The sequence below is a fragment of the Ambystoma mexicanum genome, chromosome 5q (assembly GCF_040938575.1).
Source record: "Ambystoma mexicanum isolate Mex_15411 chromosome 5q, UKY_AmexF1_1, whole genome shotgun sequence".
In the NCBI taxonomy this organism is placed as follows: domain Eukaryota; kingdom Metazoa; phylum Chordata; class Amphibia; order Caudata; family Ambystomatidae; genus Ambystoma; species Ambystoma mexicanum.
Genome location: NC_090933.1, coordinates 1,291,860,479 through 1,291,887,206, shown reverse-complemented (window position 1 = coordinate 1,291,887,206; position 26,728 = coordinate 1,291,860,479). Strand labels below are relative to the sequence as shown.

The 26,728-nt window shown below is 46.2% G+C and overlaps 1 protein-coding gene across 3 annotated transcripts in view; it reads right to left on the bottom strand.

Moving 5' to 3' along the window:
- IQANK1 (IQ motif and ankyrin repeat containing 1) overlaps positions 1 to 26,728 on the bottom strand; it is a 1,215,835-nt gene that overhangs the window by 702,501 nt on the left and 486,606 nt on the right. For all 3 annotated transcript variants that reach the window (XM_069621882.1, XM_069621881.1, XM_069621883.1), the window contains exon 5: positions 21,810 to 21,974. In XM_069621882.1, the coding sequence (XP_069477983.1) occupies positions 21,810 to 21,974 (165 nt within the window). The remainder of the gene's footprint in view (positions 1 to 21,809; positions 21,975 to 26,728) is intronic.

Sequence of the window (26,728 nt, the reverse complement as noted above, 5' to 3'; positions counted from 1 at the left end):
GGAGGAAGATGTAGGTAACCTGACGGCTTGGAGGATGTTAATTACAGGACTGTTTGGCACAGTAGTGGACCCTGCAGCTTCGGAATACCCAGCCACACGCAGTGGATACAGAACCGAAATGTTGGTAAGCTTTTGAGCGGGAGGGGGGGGAATTGGGGTGCAGTAACGAGTGTTAATTGATGTTTTTGAGCCTATTGTAATTAATGCTGCAAGTTTGTTTTGTATTGTTTATTTTCAAAATAAAAAATTTAAAAAAATTAAAAAAAACGAGAGGGCTGCGTGCCACCACAAGCGACGTGATATTAGATCCAGTGGCGATATTGGAAGGAATCCCGGGATACCCCATCATGCCACTCATGGAAGGCAGGGGCTTGTCACAGTGTGACCGCAGCTACACTGGTCACTTTAAGAGAATCAAGGAGCAGCGTTCCGGTGGCACCGTCTTTATGCTCGGCTCTCCTTGAACAGGTCCTGAAGCCGCTCAAAAATCTTCCCTGAAGAAAGAGTGCAACCTGTGCTAGGTGATGGGATTCCAGAGACAGCCAGCCAATGCCTAAAACATAAAGAGGATTAGGAACTCCAACATGACAGATGTGGTTCCTGAAGATGCGGTCCAACAGACACTAGAGACCCAGACAGGCCCACACAACTTTGATCCTAAGTTGCCTATACCAAACCAGCTCACATGTGCTCCATTATCCCAGAGAGAGGGTGGCAGGCAGAGGCAGGGGTTTTCAGGCAGAAGGAGAAGTACCCAGCACAAACCAATCCCAAGTCCCACATCATGACTGTAAGCCATCCCCAGTTGCGGAGCCTGGCAGCTAATCCCCATATACCCACCACACCTGAGTTCCATTACATCAATGGGGTCAGGAAGGAGGGGCCTATACAAATCTGAGGTATCAGCCAGTAGCTGGAGGAGCCAAGAGGAAGAACTCATTTGGTGCTGGCTGAAAGGCAGAAGACAAGAAGCTGGAGAAGGACCTGGAAACAGGAGAGGCGCATTTGGAGCCTGAGGAGAGCAGAAGAAAGAAGACTGAAGGAGAGGATCAGAAGGGCGAGGCTAAGAAGAGACTGGAGGCTGCAGGTACAGCCCAAGAGGATGGGTAAAGATGGACCCTAAAGGCGGGGAATTAGGCGAGCCAGAGAGATGGAAAGAGCAGGACCCAGAAGACTAGAGAGTATAAAGTCAATGTGGTTAGGAAGAGATCAGCCCAGTGCGCCCAGATGAGTTGAGGGAAGGAGTACCGAAAGCAGTGAAGGAGAGAGAGAGAGAGAACTAGAAAAAGAAAGAGAAAGCCAGACAGAGAGCGAGATAACTAGAGAACCTGAATTTCTCTAAAGGAGAAGCCCAAAGGGGCAAAGCAGATTGAGAGACAGAAGGGAATTAGAAGACCTGGGTTGTTCTAATGGAGTCACCCAAAGGGGTGAAAAAGGTGAGGACAAGAGTAGACAGTTGCTGCAAAGAAAAAGCAATGAAGGATGCAAAAGGATAGGAGGAAAAGGAAGGTAAGCAGAATGGCAGAGGAAGTCTTGAAAGACGAGAAGTGGAGTACCCTCCAGAAGGTGAAAGAGGAGTTAACAGAAAGAAATGCGGGGTGAACGTCAGGTAACTTCATAGAGGCAGTAGAAGGTACTGAAGAGGTGTATTTGAAGACCAGTTAAGGGCTGAAGAGAAGTTAGCCGACAAGAAGACCAAGAGGGGTATACCTAGAAGACAGATACACAAGTGTAACCTGAGGTGAGATCGCAGGGAGGAGAGAGAGAGTTTGAAGCAGGTGGCTTGACAAGCAGAACCCTGACAGAGAGGGAGAAAGTCAGCCACCTGGGGAGAACCCTGATCCCACATTAAGGGCAGCCTCCTGTTTTCCTATGGCTCCAATCCATCTTTTAGAATGCCCTCCATTCACAGAATCCACTCCCAGGTTCCATGTACAGAGCTAAACCTTGGAATGAGAACAAAGGAAAATAAACCCAGGACGTAAACCTAATATAAGAGAATGCAAGATCTCTGTAAAACCTGGGGCCATGAGCTCATGACTTACTTTGTGGATTAGCTGTGACACATTCAGCCATGAATTTACTGAACACTGGCAGAAAGGTTTGTTTGAATCCTTTACTTCCCTGTCAGACTCTTTTATTTTTCTTTATGTTTTCCCCAAAGCATTAAAATACAGTGAAGAATAACCATCCTGACAACTTTTAGTTTAGTTCAGACCTTACTTGTTTATTTTGGCCATACCTGTACACATTTATTAATAAAAGCTATTGTTAACCCGATTTCCCGGGATTGCCTTTTTGTTGATCAGTGTCCTCTATGAGAACCTTCCAAAAATGGAAAGACCCCATTTTAATACCATGAGCCCAAGCCCTGGGATACTGTTCGACAGTCTCAGACCTTCAAACATATCAGAAGTCTCAGATCCACTGATTTGCAGCGCCTCACTGTCAACTTGTTGAAATAAAAAAGGCTCAGTGTTAGACCCCTTTGTGGACAAGGGTTTACCCTGTGGAATACATGTCCTCCTCCTCAAAGAAAAAGCAGAATTCCTACCATTTCTGCAAAAGGCTGAATACACACTGATTCCGCATAATACAGAGACATATAGAAACTCAAGCTAACTGTATCTGTACCGGTATACTACTGGTGAGACAGATAAGACCAGGTATCATCACTTGGAAACCCACATAATGTATGAGAATTAAGAGTACCTGAAAGCTCTTCACGTCAACATTGAGAGAAAGCAGAGGGTGTCCCACCCGCTAGTCCCTGGGGAACTCTCAGGTGGCCAGGGCACAGCCATCACCTGTGGATTTCGACCCTGTGTGTGGACCAGTGCGGGAGGATCACTTGGGTTAGGGGTCTTCGGGGAGTGGGGGTGAGGCAGCCGATGGTGAGACGAGGTATTCTCCCTTTTTTGTTCATCTACCATCCTATTTTGTAGGATACACTGAGGTCCCAACTCCCCTGCGCACTTTTTATACAAACACTGGGCTACGGAAGAGGTTGACAGAGTAACAAAACTAATTCTCATACATCGTACAAGACATGTCCCGTTAACTGGGTCAAAGTCAGACACTTTTTTTCTAAGTGCATACACCTGATATCAATTAGCTCTCCTCACACGAATAAAAGGCAACACCTTAAGAAACACTCTGAGCAAGGCGGAACAAGAGTACGAGCAGGTATTTCAAGGCAAAGGCAAACCTATTGAAGCAGAGCGACGGTCCAAGGGACAAGATCAGCGGGTCGGAAACCCGAAGAGTTCCGTAATGGAGGTTGTTGGATCCGACAGGCTGCGAACGACACGTGGAGAAGGCCAGATTCGGCAAGTGAAGACTGCATTGTGTTTCAAGGACGCCAGTGACCCTCCTGGGTGAACAGCAGCGTTGGGGAAGCGAGACCAAGCCTGTGGTACTAACCTTGACTTGTGAATTGGAATAGTAAAACCAAGAAAGAAACGCACACAGCCGGTGAGTTGGCAAGCGACCTGAGACACTGGTGTTTGTTAAAGTTTGAGGTAGCAACATTATATCGCAAGTGAAGGCTGCACGCGTCTTTTGAGAGACACAAAGAAAGTCCGACCAGTGAACGAGCTTTGACAGCTGTGAAATCAGCGATACTGAGTAACGGAGTGGTCCGGTGAAAGGTAGTAGCTCACTCGAAAGTCTCAGTGAAAGGTGCATTGTCTGAACGACAAATTGAATGTGCAAAAGCAATGTAAGGAACAAGTTACTTACCTGTAACTATTGTCCTCTAGCAAAGGGGTCTGGCATGGATTCACATGCTCATGAATATTCCCCGTTGTCAGGCTGGTAATCATCATTAAAAGAAAAAACAGTTTCACTTTCACTTACAAACTGTATTTCTCCTTTAAACCAATCACTGTCCTCTGGGTCATACTGCTCCCACCCAATGACAGCCCTCTCCCTAAGCCCCTCCTCTGGGAGCCATCTTCAGATTTAGTAAACACGCAAAGTGGCATTATGACCTTGGAGAGCCGCAAAAGGGACAGAGAGAATGTTTGCATGTGAATCCATGCCAGACCCATGCTGGAGAACAATAGTTACAGGTAAGTGACTTGTTCCTTTTCCAGCATGTAGTCTGGCATGGATTTGCATGCTCATGAATAACGAATACATAGCAGTATAACATTATACAACCACTGGGGGTTGCAAGGCTCAAGAGAAGCAATCAACTCTTACCTCTGGCGCAGACTCACCTCAAGCGAACAGGTTGCGTACGACTGCTTGGCTGACTCTGGATTCCTCCCTGGAATCCCTGTCAATGCAATAGAATTTCGTGAAGGTTTACGAGGACCTCCACATAGCCGTCCTGCAGATGTCCAGCAGGGGCACACCAGACAGAAATACCATCGTTGCAGCGATTGCTCTGTTGGAGTGGGCTCTCGGATGGCCAGGCAGCGGTCGGTTCGTCAACCGATGACAGTTTGTGATGTAGCCGGGGAGCCACCTTGTGATGGAAGCCTTGGACAAGGCTTTCCCATGGTTCACAGGACCAAAGTTGACAAACAGTTGAGAAGTCTTCCGAAAACTCTTTGTGCGGGCCACATAATAATTCAGTGCTCGAGCCACATCCAGCGAGTGCAAAGCCGTTTCAGCCTTGTGACAAAGGCATCCGGAAAAAACAGGTAACAGGAAAGGCTTGTTGAGTTGGAATTCCAACCGTACCCTTGGCATAAAAGAGGGGTGCGTCCACAGTTAAACCCTCGATTTGTGGAAAGTCAGGTATGGCTGTTTGCAGGACAGGGCCTGGATTTCACCTACCCTCCTAGCGGAGGTGATAGCCACAAGGAAAGCTGTTATCCATGAGAGGAACTTGAGAGGGGCCTGATGCATTGGCTCAAAGGGGGCCCCCATGAGCCTCGTCAACACCACGTTCAGTTCCAACGTCGGGGCAGAGGCCTTCCCCGGCAGGAAAGTTCGAAACAGTCCCTTGAGGAACTCTTTGACGAGTCGATGAGACCAAAGTTAAGATCTTCCTGGAGACCTGGTGTACCGAGAGATAGCCGCCAGATGTATTGTGATAGAGGCCAAGGATGGCAAGTATGGAAGAATCTGCGGGCCGTGACCCTAAGTGGGGTAATCTTCTCAGACCAGCACCATCTAGCGAAACGATACCACTTGTGATCGTAGCACTTCAGAGTCGATGATGCCCTGGCCTTGGCGAGGACCTCCCTACAGTCTGCAGGTAACTCATGTCCTCTAAACTCTAGGACTGCAGTAGCCAAGCCCTGAGGTTCAGCGATCATGGGTCATGGTGAGGGATTGAGCCTCTTTCTCTGGTGAGAAGATCCAGAACCACTGGAAGCTTGACCAGAGGCGACACTGACAGGCTGAGAAGGTCCAGGTACCAAATATCCCTCGGCCACGCTGGGGCAATGAGTCTCATCCTGGATTGGCACTGTGAGTGTGTTGATGACTCGTAGCAGGAGAGGCAACGGAGGAAACGTGTACAGAAACAGGCCTTCCCACAGGAAGGAGAACATGTTGCCCAGGCTCCTAGGTTGGTGGGATCTGCTGGCAAACTTCTGGCATTTGGCGTTCACTGCAGTCGCAAACAGATATAACTGGGGCCTGCCCCACTTGACGAAGATGCGGTCCACCTGGTCCTGCCGAAGTTCCCAATCATGGCAGGAGTGGAACATTCCCTGCTGAAGGAGTCTGCGATGGTGTTCTTGACTCCCGCTAGGTGAAGAGGAACGAGGAACATGTCTTGTCTGATGGCACATTGCCACCACAAATCCTGCACTTTCCTCGAGAGCGCTGGGGATCGAGGTATACCGTATTGAGGCTGACTCCTAAGAACAGCGCGTTCTGCGATGGTGTCAAGCAGGACTTTGGATAGTTGATGGAGAATCCCAGATCTGTCAGCAACTGGACGGTCGCCTCCGTGTGTCCGACAGCCAACTCTTGCGAGGGGTGCCAGATGAGCCAGTCGTCGAGGTTCAGGTTTACGTGTATACCCATGGACGCAGATGGGCTGCCACCGGTGCCAGGCACTTCGTGAACACTATGATGGCCGACTTCAAGCCGAAAGGTAGGGCCTTGAACTGGTAGTGCTGTCCCTGCACCACGAAGCGTAGAAACTTTCAGTGTTTCTTGTGAATGCGGACCTGGAAGTAGGCATCCTCCAGGTCCAGCGACATCAAGAAGTCTCCTTTTTCCAGTTGGCCGGGCATGTGTTGCAACATGACCAACCTGAATTTTTGGGAGTTATTTGTTCAGACGTTGCAGGTCTAGAATGGGCCTCCAACCCCCAGTCTTCTTTCTGACTAAAAACAAACGGGAATAGAGGGAACTAACTCTATTGCCCCTTTTCACAGCATTGCCCGCACCTCCTCCAAGAGCTGAGGAATGTGCTGCTCCTGAAAGGCCACCAGAGGGATCCGCAGACACTTGCACGGAAACTCCACTTGCGCGGAAACTTGCACGCAAGGGTATGTCCTTGGGCGAGAGCGTCCAGCAGCCATCGGTTGGTGGTTATCTTTTTCCACTCGCTAAGGAACCTTGTCAGCTGGCCTCCCACCGGGGTGCACGGTGGGGGCCCGACATCCTGGCCGGTTCAGGATTGTTTTGGCTCCGGGCGACCCTGTCCTCTGCCACGGTAGGCCTGTGAACGGCCTCTGTAGGCTTCTTGAGTCATAGATCTGGAAGGCTGACTGTACGATGAGGAGAAACTTTCTGAAGACCTGCTTGACTTTCCTCTGGAGGAGCGAAAAGAAGAGCGCTGTTGCTGGAGGGTGCCCAGGGAACGGGCTGTCTCCGTATCCGCCTTGATAGCCTGTAGGGACTCATCGGCAACCTTCCCAAAAGGGTTATCTCCGTCCAAAGCCATGTCCAGTACCTACGCTTGGACCTTCTGGCAGAAATTTGTGGACTTCATCCAGCCTTGGCGACGAAGGCAGACCCTGTACCCCATCTGCCGGAACCCTGCGTTGGCAATGTCCAGCGCCACTGTGATGGCATAATCCGATGCTACCTCCCCTGCCTGGAAGAGAGCGATTGCCCCACCCTCTTGTCGTTGAGGAGGAACTCAAAAATCGGACCTAGCTTGTACCACAGCTCCCTGTTGTACCTGGCTAGGATCACCAGTGCGTTGGCCGCCTTCACGGTGGACGCCGTGGTGTACATCACCTTTCTTCCCATGGCATCCATCTTCTTCCCCTCGCTGTCCGGAGGAAATGAAGATGACGAGGATGGGTTAGAGGACAGTTTCCACACGACCGCTGAAACCACCGAATCCAGCAATGGTTGCGACCTCAGGCACTTGGGTGAGGATTCCAGCATCCAGTACTTCTTCTCCAGCCCATCCCGCTTGGCCGCAGCCATGCAAGGCCCTCCTCCCATACGTCATTGAGAAAGGGCACCGCCATGATTGTCTTCCTCTTGGCCTTGCACCTCTGGCACAATGAACTCTCCTTCTTGGTTTCTTCGGGCACAAGCTGCAATAGCTTGGAGGCTCTGACGGTCATGGAATGGAACAACCTCACCTCATCTGGTGGGGATAACCTAGGCTGCATTGACCCGCCACCTGCTGCGATGATATTGTCGTGGCCGTACCCATCCCCGTACCTGTGTCTGGGTCTGCTGGGGAGAGGGTACCCGAATTGGATGTGGAGGCTGAAATGCGGGCATCGGATGACACTTCCTCTTCTTCACTGGCGGCTGATCGGGGGACCATTGGAACTGGGCCCTGTGGCACCCTCTTCTGGATCTCCAACACCAATGTGTAGAGGGTTGGGAGAATGTCCAGAGACACATCCCTTGGCTGAGCTGGCATGATCGGAACACTAGGCCCGCGCCCTCGTCGCCCACGTTGTCCTCTTCCACGTCCTCATGGACCGTGTGTAAGGACTCCAGGTCTGCGTCATCCGTGGACGAAACTTCCATTATTTGGGCCACAACCTGAGACTGATCTGCGGGCCTCCTTGCTCCCCCCCTTTTTTTCCACCCTGAGGGGCCGGAACTGGGTTCTGAGATGGTGTCCCCTTCTCCGGCATGCCAGCAGACTTTGCCAAAATCACTACAGCAGTTTCGCACCTCATGGGCAGGTATAACTTCTGCGCTGCAGGGTTACCTTCACAGGGTCAGCCCCTTTAGCCATCGTGATAGAAGCTGCCACCAACTCTATCGTCGATGAATTCTTATCCTGTGCTGGTTGGGCCTTCTTGAGCAGTTCGGCCTTCTTCTCCTCTGTTCACAGTTTCTCAGGCTTCCCCCGCAGTTTGCTAGTGTGTAGAATGCAAGCCAGAATAAAATGGCGTCGGTCCGCAGGAATTTTGAACATTCATCTACCATTGCAGTAATAAAGTCACAGATATTTTGCAAATGGACTGACTACAGAGAATAGTTATTGTATTGTCCAGTGAAAGACGAATACAGAAGGGGAGGTGGAGTGCGCTGCAGCTACACGATAAGGGGTCTGGGAATGCATGCAAGTAGAGAAGCGCTGGGTTTTTCCACTTTCAACTGGATTTTTCCACCCTTTGTCTCTTCGACTTGTGATCTGCCTTTCAGCCGAGAGCAGTACGCAATTTGGAAGGGGGGGGAACGGGGAATGCCCCATAAAGGAGAAGACATCATGGAAAAGTGGTTGTTGGATGTTGAACCCCGAGTGTTGCAGTCTCGCTAATAGGGAGGACGCTCCGCTTCAGACCCCGTTGACCATAACAATCTCTGCAGTGTTGTTTGGTGGGCAAGATTAAGTTTTCCTCTGCTTCATGGATCACAGTGATGACATTTATATTCTAATCAATCTGTGTATATTTATTTGTATGTCTTGGTGTTCTATTTGTTTATTATTAGCTATATGATATGAATAAACGGCTTATAATGATCAATTTTTTATAACCTTATATAGCAGAGGTCTTCAAACTGTGGGTCGCGCGGCCGCATCTCAGGGGGGTCGCCAGATCCCAGCATGAAATGTAAAAACAAAAACTTTTTTTTTTTTTAATTTTATTTTTTTTAGATTGGAGGAAATGGGAAGTGGCAGCTCACATGGTCAGACTGGACCATAAAACGGTCTTAGGCACCAATGAAAAAATGGCCAGAAGTTGCAAATGGATATTCAGTCCTTTAGTCACAGACAGTTTGAAAAGTACACAAGGGGTTGTTTTTTGTTCAAATGTAAACAAAAAGTGATATTTAAAGAATACTTATTCAGCAACAATGTTCAAAACTACCAGCTGCATAGTGAAGTAACTCCTCAAACTGGCCCACATTGGCCAAAAAAGTGGCCCATTTTTACTGGCCTACACTAGCATTTTGCATTTTTGGTACGGTCATCACCCTATTGCCCTATAGGCCAGTCCAAGCCTGCCGGCTCATCCATAATGGGTTAGGGGGTGTCCACCCACTGGCCATCTCACCCATTATGGAGGAGCCGAGGAGCCAGCCCATTGAAACACTGAGGGAGTGCTCCTGGGCTGGCTGAACTGTCAACGGGAAACTCTGTTTGCCTTTGACAGTTCATTTCCCCAGCCGCACATGATCACTGAGCCATGCAACGCTGGGGGTGTTTTGCTTCGCCAGCCTTGCATAGCTCATTGGAAATGCTGGCTGGGGCACTGCATGTATGTATGTGCGAGGGGGTGCTCCTGTGCCTCCTTGCACATACGGGCAGAGCAACCTGGAGCGGGGCATTTTAGCAACCACGCGAGGTACGTTTATGGTGATTTCTTTTTTTATTTAAATGTGTATGGATGTGTGTATGCTTGTGTTATGGGACTGTGGTGGGAGCAGAATGGGCGGCAGCACTGGGATAGTGGTGGGAGTAGGGTGGGGAGAGCCCAGGGTCTGTACTGGGAGTAGGGTGCAGTGACTGCAAGCAAAAGTTCATAGCGATTTCTACATACTGTCCATCTGGCACTTTTGGGGGGGCCCGGCCTGCCCAACCTTTGCTCAGGGGGGGCCCAGGCCAAAAAAGTTTGAAGACCACTGTTATATAGTAGAATAGACAAAGTGACTAGTGCCTGCCGGTCTACGCTCCCGCAGAAAAAGTAATTCAATTCAAGGTTTAACTTGGTTAAGTAATTAATCCATTACAATGTAAGTAGAGGTGTAGATACAAGTATTTATTCACAAAAGTGGACACTGCACGCCAACACGTGTTTCAGGCCTCTCCGGGCCGTCCTCAGGGCGTATTAACATTAGGATGGTAAGTAACTGTTAAGAAACATTTATAATCCATGCCCGTTACATTTAAACAATGGGTAGCCACATTGTTATGTTTTGCAAAGTAATACAATAAAATAAATCGGTCAAAATTTTAATAGGGACATAAGCCAGGTAAAACATACAATGTAAAGGAGGAGTGGAAAAAGAAACAAACAAGGGAAAAAGGGTCGGGGGAGAGAGGCGAGAAAACTAATATTTTCAAATTAGATGTGAGTTAGTATTACACAATTGCTAGTTACTTAATTCCAAGTTACTGATTGTTATAACAGTGTATAATGCTGGTTTTTAACAAAGTCAGGTCGTTACACCTTAAAGAAAGAGTGGACAGTCCATTAATATGGTGTACCTGATAATTGTAAGTTGAGAGAGTAATAGCATCAGTCAATCTCCATTGAGTATATTTTCTGGTACCTGTAAAAATATATAAGTGCAAGTTGTAACCTTGTGGGTGCTCTAAGTTCTGAAATATAGTTGCATATGCGAGATTCACAAGTGACAGTCTGTGAAATACAATGGTGTTTGCTCGCTTACCTAAGGTTAGGGTACTTGATTATAGTTCTGTGAGAAGTAGTTTGCTGGATAGTCCTAGCGTCTTGAGTGTGCGAGCGAAATCTGTTTTGGAAAAGGAGCGCTCCTCTGAATAGCTACTTCTCCAATACTATTAAGTGCTACCCAGCACATCTCACAACATTCCTCCATGTACCTCTTCTGTTAAAACAGATTTCGCTCGCACACTCAAGACGCTAGGACTATCCAGCAAACTACTTCTCACAGAACTATAATCAAGTACCCTAACCTTAGGTAAGCGAGCAAACACCATTGTATTTCACAGACTGTCACTTGTGAATCTCGCATATGCAACTATATCTCAGAACTTAGAGCACCCACAAGGTTACAACATGCACTTATATATTTTTACAGGTACCAGAAAATATACTCAATGGAGATTGACTGATGCTATTACTCTCTCAACTTACAATTATCAGGTACACCATATTAATGGACTGTCCACTCTTTCTTTAAGGTGTAACGACCTGACTTTGTTAATAACCAGCATTATACACTGTTATAACAATCGGTAACTTGGAATTAAGTAACTAGCAATTGTGTAATACTAACTCACATCTAATTTGAAAATATTAGTTTTCTCTCCTCTCTCCCCTGACCCTTTTTCCCTTGTTTGTTTCTTTTTCCACTCCTCCTTTGCATTGGATGTTTTACCTGGCTTATGTCCCTATTACAATTTTGACGGATTTATTTTATTGTATTACTTTGCAAAACATAACAATGTGGCTACCCATTGTTTAAATGTAACGGGCATGGATTATAAATGTTTCTTAACAGTTACTTACCATCCTAATGTTAATACGCCCTGAGGACGCCCTGGAGAGGGCTGAAACACGTGTTGGCGTGCAGTGTCCACTTTTGTGAATAAATACTGGTATATACATCTCTACTTACATTGTAATGGACTAATTACTTAACCAAGTTAAACCTTGAATTGAATTACTTTTTCTGAGGGAGCGTAGACCGGCAGGCCCTAGTCACTTTGTCTATTCCCTTATACAGAAGGGGTACCGAGAACTCACCCTTCTACGCCTTGCCACTGCTGCAAACCTCTCTACACCATAGTACCAATATTTAACCAGTACGAGGGTGTGCGCACCTACCCACATTGGGGATAATTTCTTGGTGTCTTTACCACTGTTATATAGTGTGTGTCTATCTCTTCTGCTAGCCTGAGTCCAATTATTTGTTATTGCGAGAAGGAGCTGGGGAGACGTAAGTGTTGGTGTTCTTCCCTTATAGCCAAATAGACGCAATACATAATTGGCGCTGTAAGCAGGGTCTTTGTGCTGAAATGGATGCCAAAGTATCTTGTTAATAAATTAAGGTTTATGATATTGGACTCAGAACAGAAGAAGAAAAAAAAAGTGGATTTTTTTTTCTTTTTGGAAAAAACGTGTGTGTTGTTTTTAACGTGTGGGACGTGAAACATTCATTCTGTTATTATGGCCTCTCTATTTAAAAAAAAGAGTAACTGCGCTGGCGGAGATTGCCCAGATATAACGATCCCAGGTTGGTCAAAAAGCCCTTATGATAAAATCGCACAGACTTGGCCATGTAGTGCGGGATTAAGTGAAACATGGGATACTAGCATAGGAGAAGCAAGTCCAGATGAACGAATGACATGTTTACAATTGGTCCCCATGGAGAAGGGGAAGGAGTGTTCACCTCTCAGGAGACGGGATGGATTTTATTGCATGCTTTTAGAAAAATGCATCAATTAAATGTGGAATTACAAGATTCGGTTCAAAAGCTAGAAAAAGAATTGGCTGCTGAAAAACAAATGTATCATGACAAAGCAGATTAATATCAAGCTATGGCTGAACGTGCTGTGGTTAGAGTTGCACGATATAAATATCAAAAAAGAAGAGGCAGGGTTAATGCACGTAAAGTAGCAACAGTAAATGCTGCAGCGGATGTTAATTGGGATCCTGATAAATGGGATGGTGACGTTTTTGATAGTGCTATTGCAGTTGTGATTCTAATACATCTGATCCTACACCTAAAGCCAAACCTATATGTAAAGAAGTGACGGTTAATCCCATAATTCAAAGAAAATGGGTCGCCATCCATTGAATACAGGGTGCAGTGTTATAGATATGACCGCCCTTGAGGATTACTCACAACAAGAAATTGGTGAAATTATCAATAGATTGAAACAGAGGTAAGGTGAATCTTGGCTGGCTTGGATGGTCAGAATGTTTGATGGAGGTGCTGCGGGTCTTCTAGTGGAAACGAAAGATGCTGCTAGGTGTTTACCTTTGTCTAATGATGTTCGAATTCCTGAGACCCTGCATGCTGGTCCTCCTCATGATCATAATAGTGATGATGGACAATTATCTCTTTTGCAATTGGCTGCACATGGATGTAATCACAAATATCCAATCACGTCGGACTAGCCTACTAATGATAAAAACTGGTGTACCTTCAAGGAAGCTATTCGAAGGATAAGGGAACTTGCTATGAAAGAGGCTATTAATCTTGATACTCCCGAACATATGGAAATGATACATTTGTCTGTTTCAGTTAGAAATTCACTTATACGAACTGCCCCTCTCGCATACAAAAATGTTATAATGACATTGTTAGTGGGAATGACTGGAAAAGACACTGAAGAGGTTGTAGATGTAATTAGACAACTATTGGATTTAGGTGAATGGGACAATCCCCAAGAACGCAGTAGTGAGAGGGGGAGTCGATCAGAAAAACATACTCCTGGCAAGAGGTTTGATAGCAGAGATTCACGTATATCCAGTAAAGATATGTTTTAGGCTTTACTGAAAGATGGTGTTCCTAGAGAAGAAATAGATGGAATTCCTACATGTGACATGTATTTATTATATAAAAAATGACGTTTGGATGGAAAAGAACGCTATAAACAAGTAAAGCGACAGGACTTGCATAAGCCAAAAGATTAATTGGATCCTTTTGGATCGTCACAAGAGGAGGGTGAAGATGAGCTCTCTCAGATCTCGATACCCTCCCAGCCAACTTATGATGATTTGAGAAAAATGGTGAGTGCATTAGTAGAGAGGGAATCGAAAGGCATTCATTCTAAAGATTAATAGCATATTGGTCAAGCTTCAGTGTCAGCAGCTCATGTTAAAATAGACAGATGATCTCATGTTAAAGTCAAATTATTTTGGCATACTGGCAATATACAGGAGGTTTGTGCTTTAATTGATACTGGAGCCGAGCCCTCTTTGATTCATGGAAACCCTTCCAAATTAAGGGGTAAACATTTTATGATTACTGGATTGGGTGGTAAAGAAACATAGGCTGTACAAACTAAAAATGACATGAAAATTGGGCAATTGAAAAGAGGCACCTATCAAGTATTAATTGTCCCCCTAGCAGAATACATTATTGGTTTTGATATTCTAGAAGGTCTAACCCTAGATCTAAGTGTAAAACATATCAATTTGGCGTGGATGCTTTTACTTGTTCTCCAGTTGTAGTGGGTCAATTGAACATACTCCCTGTGCAGGTTCCGATAGCAACTAAACAAGTGTCCATGAAACAATATCGGATTCCGGGTGGGCATAAGGACATTTTAGAAACTATCTAAAACGATGTTGATGCAGGCGTATTACGTTCCGTGACTACTGCTTGGAACAATCCGATATGGCCTGTTAAAAAACCTGATGTTAGCTACATGATGACAATTGATTATCGCAAATTAAACAAATATACTCCTACATTGGTGCCTGTGGTACCTGATGCTGTGACGTTAATTGAAAATATTAAAAAATTTGAGGCACCTTGTATGCGGTGTTGGATTTGGCTAATGCTTTTTTCACTATACCCATTGCAGCTGAGTGCCAAGAGCAGTTTGCATTTTCTTGGAATGGGAGACAATACACTTTTAATCGTTTACCTATGGGCTATATGCATAGTCCGACTATTTGTCACCGGCTGGTGGCTGAACATTTGGATAAAATTCCATGTAAACCTGATGTGGCTGTGATTGTCGGAAGCGGCTGTAGCGCACACAGCGTGATGTGCACAGTGCGGCTTGACGATCACAACGTGACCCGTGTAAGGTTCTTTCCTCAGCCACAGCCTCGGGACGCGAGAGCTGTGCTCTGGTGGTTGTGCCACTGGCTGGCGGGCCAAAAATACCTGGAATTCCTGAAGCCCCATGGGTGTTCCTGAAGCGCAGTGTCGGATTGCCGGAGGAAGGGGGAACGCGCGACCTTGAACAGCGCGGACCTTGGATCTTGGATCCCAGACCTTATAGAGTAAGGACAATATACACCAATAAGACTGAACCTGCACACCTACAGAATGAGTAGGTGCAACAATAACATCAGTAGACTGTGGGCCTAGAGCCTTTGATCCTGTTGAGGAACTGAAGCAGATTCTGGTAAATTGAGTCCTGTGGTCAGAACTTAGTAAGTCAAGATTGACAGCTTGCAGAAGGCGAATTGCCCAGGATACCTCACCGGCCTACCGTAAGGGGAGCACCAATTGGCCGGTTCAAATGCAATAGGGAAAAGATCGGAATCAGACCAAATATAATCTAAGAAGAACTAAAGAGACGACAAAATCCCGGAGACCAGCCAACAAGGAGGGGAACATGGGGACATGGAAAAAGCAAAGTCTAAAAAGAAATCTAAGAATACCATTCCCGCAAACCAAGGTGTGATTACGGAATTTTTTCCACAAAATCCATCCCTTGACATAAACTCCACCACTATTGAGGAAAGTACACCAGATAACTGTGAAAATGGCCCATTGAGCTCATCAAACTTTGAAGACATTGATAATAATTTGCTATTAGAACTATGCCTAAATATCCAAAGAAGCATGACACCACACCCCGAAGTAAGGCCAAGCGATAACAGTGGAAGACAGGTAAATAGACTGAGGTAGATTATAAACCTCACCAAACCTAGCGATGGTCTCAATTGAGGATGTTCCAGATGCTGATATAGATTGTTTGGATAAGCACTTTCCAGGGGCTGCAGAGGTAGCCGTGATTCAGTCATTAGTAGCATCTCTACAATTTGCGCTTAAGATTCTGCTTAAGATGTCGGGGCGAATTCTGGCCAATACTAAAGCACTAACCATGGAAAATAATGGGAGGGCGAAAACTGCTGAACAAGCAGACATTAATCTCTCCAAAGCCATTCACATTGCTAATGAAATTGAGGAGCAGCAACATTTAGAGATTGGCCAGAATCTGGCCAGCCCCGATCCATTATTTTCGAGAAAACAGCAAAGATTAGCAAGAAGGGCTGGAAAGAGTAAAAGAGCCAGTACTATGACTGCCCCATTGTTAAAGCAGGCCCCGGCGGGGGTGTCCACCAAGAAGAGCAGGAAAAAGAACAGCAAGAGCCAAGAAAAGGAAGGCAACCAGTGAGGGTTACCTCACTAGCTGGCTGCTATTGGAACAAGCGATTGAAAACGAGCTGGAAGAGGTGATAGATACCTCGGTGGTGGAGGTGGAGTGTGACAGGGATGTTATAAATATGGACACGCCCTAAGTCAATCTATAGTGCTGGAAAAACCAGGAACTACATTAACTGCCATTATGGATAACAAAGGGGAGGCGATAGGAAGCCGCATATGTTTGATCAAGAATTTGTATAGGAGTAGGGTCAACAAATGGCTATCGCGCTTCGAATTTTTTACGAGACTATACTCAGTGCCACAATTGCGGGTCCTTAGATCTGATGACTTTCAATTTGTGGAACCACTGAAAGGCCCAAACCCTAAAGTATCTGCACTACATTGTAAATTCCTATCCACAGCCGAATTATTGAGAAGCTATAAAGAGGAGCTGAAAGCAGTGGATGTTGAAGTTGACGCCGACCTAAATGAAATAGACCTGAGCTGCCCGATTGGAGAGGCAGAGATCCCGCTGGTAGTAGTAGATTGCTCAAGCTCACCAAAGGGAAAGAAGGTTGAGGCATCAGATGTCCAACAAGTATTAAAATGGTTGGTGGATGCACTCCCCCAGATTTTATCAAAACAATGAGATCTTTCCATACTATCTTGGAACTGTCGGGGCTTCGCAAATCTTTTATCATAGGAGGGCTCTACGAAACTGCTCGATAAGCATAGTTGTTTCTGTTTACAAGATATTATATGGCTATGTGATATACCATTCGGCAGCCAAAAGAGGAGAAAAAGGCAGGCCATATGGTGGATTGATTATAGGTGTGGCTAATACTTTGGGCTCGAGACAGATTCATTGTAATCTTGAAAGCAACATGATCGCAGTCAAAGTGATCTTTGACAATAAGGGCCCCAAGGGTACACTTTTACTGGTGAGTTTATACAATCCCCCTGGGGCGGTGCTAAGTGAGCAACTGCAAGACTCCCTCCACGACCTATTGGCAAATTGGCTGTCCATATCTGACGATAAAGGAATAATAGTTGTTGGTGACTTTAACTGCCATATGACAGGGCACGGGGGTAAATTGCAGAACCCTAAATTAAAAGAGAAGGGAGTCATGGTCCACAATAAAAAAGGACCTTGAGGGTGGAGCATGGGAATATCTGTTTGAGTCTTGGGATATGGAAATGCTCAATGGTAGAACAACTAGCGACCATCCAGGGCATTATACATGGTCAAATGGTAACTCGCCTAGTACGTTGGACTATATATTTCTGTGTCCCAAGATCCAACTACAGGTGGAGGACATGATAGTTATCCCCAATGAATGGAGTGACCATGCTGCCCTGAAATGTGAGTTTAATATTCCTAGAGTGGAGCCCTTGCCCAGTAACATGGGTATTGTGAAAACTAATAAAGCGGCCACCAGGATTTCCTGGTCAGATAGAAATATAATACTCGCTATTGAAGCTCTGGGGGTCGCAGGAGCCAATCAGCTCCCTAATTTTAATGAGATGTCAATTGACTCTATAGAGGACTGGATCCATGCTTTTGCTGGAAAGCATGCTGCGGCACCTATGGGGGTTATGATAGGACTGGAGGGGAAAAAACGTCCCTATGATAAGATGATCAGAGATGTGAAAAGGAATCTCAGAGCTGAGCTTCGCAAGGCCAAGAAATCAATGGCCCCCGGGGAGGGATATTATGCAAAGGTCAGGGGGATTAAAAACAGATATGATCAGCCATTAAGGAGAAAAGAAGGGCGGATAAGGTTCTTTCCTGGCAAAGATTGGTGAAGACCATATGTGAAGGAAAGACTCGTAATATCTGGTCCCTTTTGGGCGAGGCTCGAGGTGTTCAAAATGGGGCACTAGCCAACCCCATTCAAGCTAGGGTGTCGACAAAATTCTTGGAAAATCGGAATATCGAGTCAGAGGACGATAAACTAACAGCATTGGGGAGTTCCCCACCAGTGGCACCTATTGACTTATCATACAAACTCATATTGAATAAGATCAAAGAGATAAAATCTTCTCATGCACCAGGCCCTAACGGATTAGCTAATATTGTTATTAAATCGTACCCTGAGTTCTGGGCCAGCCTGCTGGGGGTATTATTTGAGAAGATTCTAAAATCAGGTAAAATACCCCGTTCATGGCAAACAGCGATATTAATCCCCGTATTTAAAAAGGGAAATAGATTAGACCCAAGCAACTATAGGTTGCTTTCAATGTTAGATGCTATAGGGAAGATATTTGCCTCACTTTTGTTAAAAGAGCTCCAACTATGGGTAGAGGGTTCCGGCATACTATCTAAATTTCAAAGTGGGTTTAGACAGGGATACTCCACCTCCCATAATATCATGGTTATGATCTATTACGATCTAGAGCGAAGAGAAGGGGGGCTGCCCCACTTTACGCCTTATATATAGATTTCACAGCGGCTTTCGATTCCATCCCTAGAAGCCGCTTGTGGTGGAAATTGAAACTAATGGGCTGCCCTGAAGGTTTATTATACTATCTCAGACTCTTACATCAAGATAACTCAGTAAAATTGAAGTTAGACCAAGAAGGCCATACCACTGCTAAAGTTCCCCAAAATAGGGGAGTAAAACAAGGCTATGTTACAGCGCCTCTAATTTACAATTTGTACGTTTTAGAAAAGCTATTCTTCAGAATAGAGCAGCTATTGATTATTTGTTTTTGAAACATAACTTAGGTTGTGGAGTGGTAGAAGGCATGTGTTGTTTCGATCTAGGTGATGATTCCTGCTCTATCGAAAAACATATTAAAAATATTAAGGGTCTTATTGCAAAGGTAATACAAGATCAATATGAAAACAGTTGGGAATATTTATTATCCTGGATTCCTGAATCATTGTGTTCTGCTTTATTTTGGCTTTTTGGTATTATTATAGTTTTGTTTGGTCTTTGTTGTTGTATTTGATGTATTCCTAATATATGGAGAATGATTTATAGGTTTTGGTCTTCTTCTGAACAACATAACGGTTATGGTAGTTGAGTGTTCAAGGGATGGAGTGCAATGCTATTATGTAGAATGCGAGCCAGAATAAAATGGCGTCGGGTCGGTGCACAGCCATTTTGAACACTCATCTACCATTGAAGTAATAAAGTCTGCGCTTTCGTTGGCCTCACAGAATGAACAAGTAGCAGGGAAAACAGAGCAAGGTCACATGGATATTTTGCAAGCGGACTGACTACAGAGAATAGTTATTGTATTGTCGAGTGAAGGAAGAATAGAGAAGGGGAGTTGGAGTGCGCTGCAGCTGTACGATAAGGTGTCTGGGAATGCATGCAAGTAGAGAAGCGCTGGGTTTTTACACGTTCAACAGGATTTTGCAACCCCTTGTCTCTTCGACTTGTGATCTGCCTTTCGGCCGAAGGAAGAACACAATTTGGAGGGGGAAGAGGGGTGCCCCATAAAGGAGAGGGCATCATGGAAAGGTGGTTGTTAAACCCTGAGTGTTGCAGTCTCGTGATAGGGCGGACGCTCCGCTTCAGACCCCATTGACAATAAAAATCTCTTCGCCCACCTGCTGAGGGACTAAGCAGTGTTGTTTGGTGGCCAAGATGAAGTTTTCTTCTGCTTCATGGATCACAGTGATGCCATTTATATTCTAATCTATCTGTGTATATGTATTTGTATAACCTTATATAGTGTGTGTGTATCTCTTCTGCTAGCCTGAGTCCAATTATTTGTTATTGCGAGAAGGAGCTGGGGAGACGTAAGTGTTGGTGTTCTTCCCTTATAGCCAAATAGAAGCAATACAGCCGGGTTGGGCGATTTCATTTTGGAGGAGGAGCTTGGTTACCGGCTGGAAATGGAGGGGGAGGGTGATGTCGATCGCGCCCTGTCCACCGTGGGACCCGCTTCCGCTGTGACCCCGGGGGACCCGGACTTGCGTTTTTTAGCCTCGTATTGGGCCTTCAGGAATGAGGCACCCTCAAAGAACTTAGAAGACCGCTTCTGGGACCAGTTGGTCCTGGGTGAAGCATGACCCTGCTTGGAGCACGGGGCAGAGGCCTTGGCGTTCAGCCACGTCACCAGTCTACTGTGCCTATCCTTCGTCGTCTTCTTGGTGGAACTGAGGCATATCTCGCATTCTCCTTCCTTGTGGTCTGGATGCAGGCAGTATAGGCATTGCAGGTGCTTGTCTTCAACAAACACATTTCGTAGCCCGCACTTGAAGCAGGACTTGAAGAAGGATCTTCCTTCTTTCTCCTCCATCATGGTCGGAGGGCACAAAGTAGGCACGATGGCCTTCTTGAAACTTCTACGATCTTTGCCCGTGAGGGGTGCTAAAATTCACCGACAATGGATCCCCGATGTCAGCAGATGGAGAAGAGAGCACATAGGCTCCTTTCAAACAAAAATAGAACCTTGTTTTATCGAAAACATGAAAAAACATAGAAGTAGCTCGCAGAGCAAACTCGAGGACTCCCAACACTGAAGTGTGCAGTAAAAATCTGAAGATGGCTGCCAGAGGAGGGGCTTTGGGAAAGGACCATCATTGGATGGGGGAAGTATGACCCAGAGGACAGGGATTGGTTTAAACAACAAATACAGTTTGTAAGTGAAAGTGAAACTGTTTTTTCTTTTACTGAGGATTCCCAGCCTGACGACGGGGAATATTTATGAGCATGTGAATCCATGCCAGACCCCATGCTGGAGAAGCAGAATTAACTCCTAAAGAAGGGGAGAGTGGAAGTTGAAATTTGAACTTTTAGTCGAAGTGGTCCTGCAGAGATCTGTAAAGAAAGACACGCACATTCAAAGGTCTTAGACGCTCGAGAGGGATCTGAGCAGGGCTGAGGGAGACCCGAAGTGAAATAAGATTGGGGAATGGAGCCCCTTTGAAGGTTTTGTTGAACTTTGTGTTGAAAAGGTCTAAGCCTGACAGAGGGGGACCCATGTGAACTGTGTATGAAGAGATATGAGCCCGACAGAGGGAGACCGACGTGAACCAATATTTTGATGTCAGGAAAAAAGACTTTAACGTGGAAGGCCAAGCGGGTCTCAATCCATGTTGCTGAACTGCTTATTGTGTGGAAACCGAGCCAGAGTGTGTCATCATGCCTACAGGGACTGCCTTACTTCGTGAGGCCTAACGTGGGGAGGAGAGAGAGCTGGTTCAACCACATTTATTCTTTTGAACACTGATTTTTCCTTTGCATACATTTCTCCTTTATACACTTTTTTTGTACAAGGGATAGGGCAGGCATTAGGTCTTCAAAGGCCATTTTGATTTGACGGATTCCACTAGGACTGTTTTGTTAATCGTTTGTTGGTCGAGACTACTCCCATCTCAGTTATAGGGCAAGGTAGGAGTTTTTCCAGCCCCAACAACTTCAACAAAGGTTTTATAAATTGCATCCATTGTTTCTGTGTCAAACTTGTGATACCATGCCTCCCCTACAACATCCACCTTCATAATGAGGTTTGCTTGAACAAGCAGTGAAACTGTGCCTACTCATCAAACACTGTGTGAATGCTTGCCCCTTACTATCGCCCAAGAAAATCAGCGATCACTGTCACCCGACACCCTCCTTATTCCTGCACCCTCCATTGAAGAGTTTTGAAGTGGACGAGATGCGGCTGGCAGCACTTTAGTAAAACTGTAAAATAAATGTATAAGTACATATGAACATAATATTGCATTTATTGCATGTTCTGACCTCCTTTAACACAGCAAGGATCTCATCCACATCCCCGTCAAAAGATGCCTCTAGGATACGCTTCTTCCTCCGTAGCTCTTCCTGCTTCTTCTTTCTCTCCTCCTCCTCCTTTTGTCGCTGACGCTCAGCTTCTTCCTGTTCCCTTTTCACCATTGCAACAAACGCCTGAAAAGTACAACACAATGCAAGTGCTACTGGCCCATTCTTAATGCAGTTGGACATATGCTTAAAATAAATGCTCACATTCATTCGTACTGTGGTCTACGTTTACTGCCCTCAATACCTGAACAGCGTGGCTATACAGCACAAGAATTCTTTATAAATTCACAATCTGTTTGATAATGTTAACACATTTTCACTGAATTATTCTAAGTACTAAGACAGATCTGTTTAATTGGAAGGTTCTGTAATTAATTTAGCTGCATGAAATGCTGTAGCTAGGCTTTATGTTTACCCTTCTCATCAAACACAGAAGAACAGTTATTTACTAACTAGTAACGTTCTTTCGACTGGATGCTACTCCAACGTATTCCTTATCTTTGACATGTAATGTCCAGCTTCGGCTGCTTCAGAAAACTTTTTCGGCAGAGGGCACCTTGTGTCAATGGTGTTGAGTCGATGTCCCTCGAGGGCCTCCGTCGAGGTGACGTCATCGGATGTTATAAGTAGCACGCATGGCGCCTGTTGGCCACAGTTCTGTTTTTCCCCTCCTCGTGTTAGCAAAGTTGCCCGTTAGTACAGGCAGGCAGTAGTCAGCCTTGTTGGAACAAAAACTGTAATAGCATGGGAAATTCTACAGAGGGGTAGGATGGGAGGGTGATGAGGAACATCCAGTCGAAAGAACCTTACCAGTTGATAAGTAACTTGTTCTTCGAATGGATTGTGTCCTCCAACATATTCCTCATCTTTTACAGACTCCCAAAGCAGTATCCAAGACTGGAGGAGGGTGGAGAATTTAGATTTTCCAATTGTCACATGGCAGAATAAAGTGTCGCCTTACCAAAAGCAACATCCTCAGCGTGGGAAGTATCCAAACAATAATGCTTGATAAATGTGTGCAACGATGACCACGTTGCAGCATCACAGATGTTTCGAATGGGGACTCCCCTTTGCAGGGCTGCCAAAGACGCAATGGCCCTGGTGGAGTGTGCCCGCAAACCCTCTTGAGGGTCCTTGCCCGCCAGTCTGTAACATTCTGAAATCGTAAGGGTGATCCACCTGGACAAAGTCTGTTGTGATACAGCTTGCCCGAACTTGTGTCCAGTATATCCTATAAAGAGCTGGTCGTCCACTCTCAACTTGGACATCCTAGACACATAAAAGCTTAAAGCTCTTCTAGGGTCCAATCTATGGAGGCTTTCTTCCTCTTTACTGTGATGCGGCGTAGGATAAAATGCCAGCAGAACAATTTTCTGATTTAAATGGAAGTCTGAGATACTATTTTAGGTAGGAAGGGGGGTTTAACCCTCAACGCAACCCTGTCCTTGTGGAATATGGTAAAGGGTGTATTTGAAGAGAGTTCCTGCAACTCGCTCACTCTATGTGCAGATGTTAGAGCAACCAACAGTATAGTCTTGAAGGTTAATCACCTCATTGGACATGTGTGCAAAGGTTCAAATGGTGCACACATTAGGAATTTTAGAACCAGGTTAAGGTCCCAAACTGGAACCTGAAAAGCAGAAGGTGGGAACACTTTCGTGAACCCTTTCAGAAATTGATTCCCTAATGGAATTTTGAAGTAGGAACATTCCTCCGATGAGTGCTTGAATATGGAGAGCGCTGCTAGATAACCCTTAATGGACCCAATGTTAAGACCTTTGTGTGCTAATGAAAGCAGAAAGGAGAGCACATACGGAGTAGAACATAGAAAAGGATCAACATTCTTTTCCCTGCACCAGTCGCAAAACTTATTTCAACGGTACAGAGATTTTGTTGCTGGCATTCTTGGCGAAAGCAACACCTCCATCACGTCATGAGAGTGTTGAACTCTGAATGCAGAACCTGACCCTCCCTTTGCGAGAGAAGGCCCTCTCTTTGTGGAAGGCGTATCGGAGGACAGATGGACATGTCCAGAAGGTCCGGGTACCATATCCTTCTGGCTCAATCCGGGGCAATAAGGATCATGTGGTTCCTGAACCATCTCAAGCTCCTAATTACTTGAGGAATGCTGGGGACCGGCAGAAACGCAAATGCAGTGGAAAATCCCAATCCACCACAAACGCTTCTCCTAGAGCTCCTCTCGGAGGAAATTCCCTTGAGCAGTAACTTTCACACTTCTGGTTTATCCTGGTAGCAAACAGATCTACTTGAGGGGTTCCCCAAAGGCCGAAGATCTCTTGAAGGACTTCCTGAGCTAGTTCCCACTCGTGGGAGACTGTGCTCTGCCTGCTCAGAGCATCCGCCGAATTCTCCTCCCCGGCCAAGTGAACTGCTGATAGGGAGATTCCTTCCCGAATTGCCCAGTACCAGAGCTGCATTGCCTCTCTGCACAGTGCCAGTAACCCTACACCACCTCTTTTGTTGAGGTAATGCATAGCCACCGTATTGTCCGTCATTATAGGGACATTGTTTCCCCTGACTGAGGGCAGGAAGACTTTCAACGCTAGTCTGTTTGCCCTCAGCTCCAAAAGATTGATATGTAGTTTGGACTCCGATGGAGACCAACGACTAATGGATGTCAGATCGTGTGTGTGGGCTCCCCACCCCGTGAGTGAGGCGTCCGTCACTACAGTCGTCTCCGGCCATGGTTGCCAAAAAGGATCTCCCTTCAGGATATTTTCCTCACAGGCCCACCATAGAAGATCCTGCGTAACTTTGATCGGCACATGTAATAGGACTGGAATCATTGTGTTCGGAGAGCCCACTGTAAGGATCTCATTCGTAGACGGGCCTCTGGCACCAGATAAATGCAGGATGCCATGAGACTGAGCAACCTTAGGAATTTGAAGGCCGGGAGACAGCGGGCATTCTGAAACTTTGTTACCATCTGGAGAATGTCTTGAGCCCTCACCTTGGATGGCAAGCACTTTCCCAAGGACATGTCTAAAACAGCCCCGATATACTGGAGCTGTTGGGAAGGTGTCATGTGAGACTTCTTGAAATTGAGGGAGAAGTCTGTGTAGGGAGTGACAGGTAACGCTGAGGTGATCCAAGGCTTGTTCGGGAGAACGTGCCCTGATCAGCCAATCGTCTAGGTAGGGGTAGATGTGAAATCCCCCTTCTCCTGAGACTCGCTGCCACTACCACCATCAGTTTGGTGAACACCTTCGGGCGGAGGTCAACCCCGAAAGGCAGGACTCTAATCTGATAGTGCAAGCCATCTACGCCGAACCTCAGGTATTTCCTGTGCTTGAGATGGATTGGCACATGAAAATAAGCACCCTGAATGTCCAATGACACCAATCAATCCTGTAATTGGAGGGCCTGAAGGATCTGAGAGAGCGTGACCATCTTGAATTTGTCCTTCCTGAGGAACTTGTTCAAGTATCTCAAGTCCAACATTGGTCTCAGTCCTCCGTCCTTCTTGGGAATAAAAAAATATGGGGAATATCAACCCTTGTTCCTCTCCGCTACAGGGAGTGGTCCTTTAGCGCCTTTCTCTAGCAGGGTTCATATTTCCTGCACAAGGAGCGGATATGGAATGCTCAAAGAGTGTTTCCCCGCTGGATTGGTGTGAGGCTGCGTTATGAATGGTAGGAAGTAACCATGGGCTATTGTCTCCAGAGCTCACGCATCTGAGACAAGTAATGGCTCGCCATTCTTCGAGATGCTGAGACAGTCTGCCCCTCACCGGTGACACGTGATGCAAGCTCTCAAAGTGGTTTTGAAGCGGTTGCTGCAGACACTGATGGCAAGGTAGCTGCAGCTGGAGTTGGCTTGGGACCTCCACCTGGTGTAGTAGCGAAAAGATCGCCCCCTCCAAGGCTGTCTCGCTGGACAAAAAAGCTGAGGTTCCAAAAGATTTGGCAGCCGCCTTCGAGGCCTGCAACCTTTCAAGGTTCTCGTCAGCCTTGCTGCCAAAAAGGTGAGACCCATCAAATGGCATGTTGAGAAGACAGGCCTGCATATCCGGTGCAAAACCTGACTTCTGCGACCACGCAAATCTGCGCATCACGGTGCTCATGGCCATGGACCTGCTGATGCTATCCGCAGTGTCCAATCCAGACTGAAGGGACTCGCACATGGCATCTTTGCTGTCGTTAATAATAGCCAGGAAGCCGTTCCTTTCATACCTTTCTGGAATATGCTCCACCGCCATGGATATGTACTCCCACAGAGTGTATAAAATGTTGCTAAGGCACATGTGGAGATGGCCGACTTCAGGGCCATACTCCCAGCTGAAAATACCTTTCCGTGCCCATCCATCCAAGCACTTGTCGGCCCTATTGGGAGGAATGGTAGGCTATGCTGCCTTGTTGGAGGTAGCCATGGCTGCCTGGACCACCAGACTCTCCGGAGGGGCAGTATTTCTTTGTAAGGGACTTGTCCACCGCCGGATTGGTGTCAGGGGTCTCCCAAAATCTGCCACCCTTTTTTTCAGAGCCACATTGAAGGGTAATATAGGATATGTAGGTTGACCTTGGTCTAGAATACCCGTCAGCTCATCCTGATCAAACTGTACCGGGGGTCCAGCCAAACCTAGGTACTCCACTACTCTGGACATCAGTTGCCAGTATGAGGAGTCAGCATGCTCCCCTGGTTCTGGCCTGCCGAACTCCAACTCAGGAGAGATGTCAATGCCGCTGGCATTGTGCAAGGTGCCATAAAGATTTTGCATCTTGCTCTCTTCTGATATGAGGCATTCCGCGTCATTGGGGGTTCCATACCGAAGCCCAAAAGGGGCATCCTCTCCATCTGATCTCTCCTCCTCTTCAAAGATGGAAGGGAGGGATTTGAAAAATCCTTCTTTGGCAGAGGAT